Raw genomic sequence first — 4,507 nt, 5'->3', positions numbered from 1 at the left:
CACCAGGATTGTCCTTGCCATTGGCTGTCGCTAGTTAACGATACCGAAAACTGTCGATAGCAAGTTACTGAATCCCGCTACAGAGGCCTGAGAGACTTCTTCTTTTTCTCTTCTTCTTTCTTTAAGGGTCGACAGGAGTGACGGGACTTCCGGTGCGCGAGCTATTCTGTGATATACGTATTATTCGTCAATCCGTGAATTTTCAAAGATTATTTCCTTTGAATTAAGTTGTGAATTTTGTTACTAATTATAGTAAGTGTAAACTCATTAGTGGTGATCGGGAAAGTATAATCTTCCCGCTTTTAGCGGACGTTCCGCTTATTTAGCGACACTTTTATTGTGTCCTTTGTGCTTCGACCAGTTGGTCGGCCATATTGCCATATCAAAAGTCTTTCTCTGGAAAGAATTTTCATATATTCCATACTTTTGGATCCTTGTGACACCTAGATTTGACTGATTGATAGTCAAAATGGAATACGAGCCTGAAGATCCTATCAACTCCCCTCTTCCTGACAACAACCATTCACTACCGATTAATATTGAGCCAGTCAAACCTGTTGAATCAGTAGAATCTCAAATTCGTAGTATAATTCGGGCAAAAAGGCCAATGTCTTCTGACTCTTCTCACGAGTCCTTGCCAAAAGCGATTAAAAGGCTCTCCATTGAAAAGATGGACCCCCGCACAAACAATAAATATACGCTTGATTCTAAGGCGCCTTATATAGTATATATTGAAAAAATCGCCTCTTCTCTCTCTTCGTCCATTCCGTCTTCCGAGGTGCAGAGCTCAGCCGGGGAACAGTTTGATCCAAACTCTAACTCGGCCAACTCCAGCAAAAGCACATCTGAAAAAACATCCGACACTATGGACATCAACAATGCGGATGATCATATAGACAAAGCTAATAGGAAGGGAAAAAAATCCCCCTCAGGTACTTATGGTATCATCGCCTTCGGTAAGCGCATTACAAAGTTTATTGAGACATTCAAAAACGCTTTTGATCTTAAAACTATCGGGAGTAATAAATTTTCTGTCCTTTTCGCTGACGGAACTACTGCCAACAGGTTTATAGAGAGAGAGAATCTTTCAATAAACGTATTAACCTTACTTTTCCCGGTGAAAAATGGTTAGCTTATATTCCTAATTTTAAAGTCATTAGACAATTCGTTGTAAGAGGCATCGACGACGACGACTCACCAGAGGAAATACTGGCGAATGTTCGCCCTCCTCCCGGTTGGGAAGTTATGTGGATCCCTCCCTTTGAAGTCTCAAGACTGAAAAGAGCTATTCGCTCTAAAAATAAAGATAACGTATCGGAGACAAAATATATTGAAACAGACTCATATATCTTTCGTTTCAGAACTGCTACTCCTCCTCCTAGTATTATATACATGGGAAAAAGGATTACTCTTGAACCATTTATACAAAGAGTTGTGCGCTGTCACAGATGTCAGAGATACGGACACAATATAAAAATTTGTCGCACTCCTGACACTAATGCTATTTGCCATAGATGTGGTTTGCTTTCTTCTTCACACAATGGAGATACTTGCGATAAAGTCTCTCCGTGTTGCATATTTGCAAGAGGCATAAGCTTCTCGACACTGAACACGAAGCTTCGGACAATAAGTGTCCAGTCTTTACAAATCAAAGAGAGACTAAAAAACTCATGGCCTATAATAACATCACTCAAAAAGAGGCTACCGCTCTCATGCAGGGTATTGATCCGGATCCGGGCCCTGGTGTGGATCAGGGTTGGACTCGTCCACCTCACGGGGTACCCCTCCCTTCCTTATTGGAATTCATTCCGTCCAACAAAGCTAATCATCCTCCTTTAACTAATTACAACACTTATTCTTCTGCTTCATGTTATCCCTCCTTCTCCTCAGTTACAAAAAATAAAAATATCAACAATTATAACTTTAACAAAAAAAATTCCCCTCCTTTGCAGTCATCTCACCCTTTTATTCACTCTTCCACAAAAGACAAATTCCCCTCTCTCCCCTCCCCTCATTCTCATTCTCATCATCATCATCTCTCCATGTCCAACGCCTCTCTCCCAATTTTTTCCCCCTCCCCCAAATCTTTCTCCTCTCCTAAACAAATTAAACATGTACCTGTTTCTAACAGTATAAATAAAAATAAAAATATTAACAAAAATAAAAATAATGCTGAAGTTACACCAGCATTTCCATCTCCCAAATCATTATCACCTCAAGGCTCATCGACCACTATTTCTACCCCTTCATCCTTTGATTTAGACTCCCCTAAACAAATGACATTAAATCCTCATCCAGACTTCCTTGACACGTGGATTGAATCCTGTCAAAATAAATTCTCCTCAATTAAAATGATCCATCGCGAGGTGCTACTGGAGATGGGCCATACTCTGCTTAGCAACGCTTTGTGCTCATAACTTCACTTTAATACTGATCTATATACATGACTTCTTCTAATGTGAATATTATACAGTGGAATTGTCGTTCTCTAACGAGAAGGATGCCTGAATTAATTCACTTACTGGACACTTATAGCATCGATATTGCTGCTCTATGCGAAACAAGACTTGATGACGTCTTTTTACCATCAATCTCTAATTATGACATTTTTACGAACAACCGAAATAGACACGGAGGAGGAGTGGCTATCCTGATTGGAAAGCAACTAAGATTCTCATATATTAGAGACACTCGTATTGGAAATATATGTTCAACTAACAACATTGAACTGTTGATGGGCAAAGTCTGGTTAGAGTCAAATAAGCATCTTTATATATGTTCCTTGTATAGTCCTCCCCGCGGAGGCTCACATCCGTTTACAAACAATCAAGCGTGGACAGAGATTCTTCAGTTTTGCGATTCTTTTGACCCTATAATTATCTGTGGGGACTTTAATGGGAAGAGTACCTTGTGGTCTAATCTTATTCCGGGTCCTGACACCGAAGGTAGAAAACTTGAAACTGCCATTTCTAGTACAAACTTGATCTGCATCAACAATGGTAATCTAACCTGGACATCCGCTGACTTGTCTTCTGCCTCCTCTTTGGACATTACTCTGGTTTCACCATCCGTAGCTACAAAGTGCTCTTGGCAGATACTTGACTCTAATTACGGTAGTGATCACTACCCGATCGTTACCAAGATCAATGATACGACGTACACACCAGAGTTTGGCAGACCTTCATATATTATATCCAAAATTGATTGGACTTCATTTCAAGAGGAATGTAACATATTTGTTCATTCGTTCCAAATCAATATGAACAATCTCAACTCTACATATGAAGAACTAATATACAACATTCATAAGGCCCTGGAAAGAGCAGGTGCCAAACGCTCTCAAGCTAACAAACATCGGAGAAAAGCTCCGGCTCCATGGTGAGATGATGATTGTTACGCCAAAATTGAACATAAGCGTCTGGTCTTCGGAGAATTTAAGAAGTCTCCGACCTCAGACAATCTCAAAAAATACTTGGACACCTGTAAAACTGTTTCCAAGGAATTTTCCCGAAAGAAAAGGATTGCCTTCAGAGAATTTTGTACGTCCCTGGATGTCAATACACCGATTCCAAGAATATGGTCTTATATTCGAGCCTTCTCAAATAAGAAATCTGGTAACTCCAGTCAACGTGTTATTGACGAGGAGGAATTCCATGCTGCTTTTAACAAACTGGCTCCCCATACTCCGGTTCCGCCGCTTTCCACCAGCGATCTCGGGGCACTCTCTGACCTTCCGTTTACAGCCAGTTGTGACGCTGCTTTCATGCAAAAAAACTTCTCTATATATGAATTCAACGCTGCAGTCTCTTCATTAAAAACCAAGTCAGCTCCGGGTCCGGATCTAATTTCAAACAAAATCATCAAGAAACTGCCGGAAAATCTACACAAGTTGATTCTCAAAATTTTCAACTGTTTTTTTAATAAAGGGTCATATCCATCGCAATGGAACAACTACTTCACGGTCTTTATTCCAAAACCTGGTGGGAAAAAGGCATTAAGACCTATATCTCTCGCAAATAATCTACATAAAATCTTTGAAAAATTAATCCTAAAACGCCTTGAGTGGTGGGCCGAAAACAACAAGGTACTATCACAACATCAATTCGGATTTCGTAGAGGTCTCTCCTGCATGGATAATGTGGCTACTCTCATTACTGATATCCATTTGGCTAACAGACACCGTAAATTCACCGGAGTCGTCTTTTTGGACCTGGTCGGCGCTTTTGACAACGTATTACCAGAAGCCCTTTTAATTCTACTTGAGAAATTTGGCCTTCCTCAGAAGATCATAAGTTTTATCAGGAAAACCACCACCAACCGAAACCTTACAGGATACGCAGCTGGTATCCCTCTTCAGACTAGAAGTACCGACCGAGGATTGCCACAGGGTTCCATTCTCAGTCCTACTCTGTTCAATATATACGTAGCATTGGCTCATTCTTGCCTTCCAGAGCATATGAAAATACTAATGTACGCGGATGATATTGCCATATATTACATGGATAAC

At 40.4% G+C, this 4,507-nt stretch overlaps 2 protein-coding genes across 2 annotated transcripts in view; both read left to right on the top strand.

Moving 5' to 3' along the window:
* Nucleotides 1-14: 14 nt before the first annotated feature.
* LOC115245730 lies at nt 15-1,900 on the top strand. Its single transcript, XM_029824179.1, has 2 exons — nt 15-932; nt 1,362-1,900. Exons 1-2 carry the CDS (start codon nt 470-472, stop codon nt 1,472-1,474), a joined length of 576 nt encoding a protein of 191 aa, XP_029680039.1. The 5' UTR covers nt 15-469; the 3' UTR covers nt 1,475-1,900.
* LOC115245731 overlaps nt 1,671-4,507 on the top strand; it is a gene marked incomplete at its 3' end in the record, with an annotated part of 6,044 nt that continues 3,207 nt past the window's right edge. Inside the window, exons 1-3 of the mRNA XM_029824180.1 lie at nt 1,671-1,778; nt 2,474-3,378; nt 3,625-4,423. Of these exons, the coding sequence (XP_029680040.1) occupies nt 1,671-1,778; nt 2,474-3,378; nt 3,625-4,423 (1,812 nt within the window). The remainder of the gene's footprint in view (nt 1,779-2,473; nt 3,379-3,624; nt 4,424-4,507) is intronic.

This window comes from Formica exsecta, unplaced genomic scaffold, assembly GCF_003651465.1.
Source record: "Formica exsecta isolate Colony F162 unplaced genomic scaffold, ASM365146v1 scaffold129, whole genome shotgun sequence".
Classification (NCBI taxonomy): Eukaryota; Metazoa; Arthropoda; class Insecta; order Hymenoptera; family Formicidae; genus Formica; species Formica exsecta.
The sequence above is the reverse complement of the archived record's forward strand: the minus strand, read 5'-3'. Positions and strand labels throughout refer to the sequence as shown.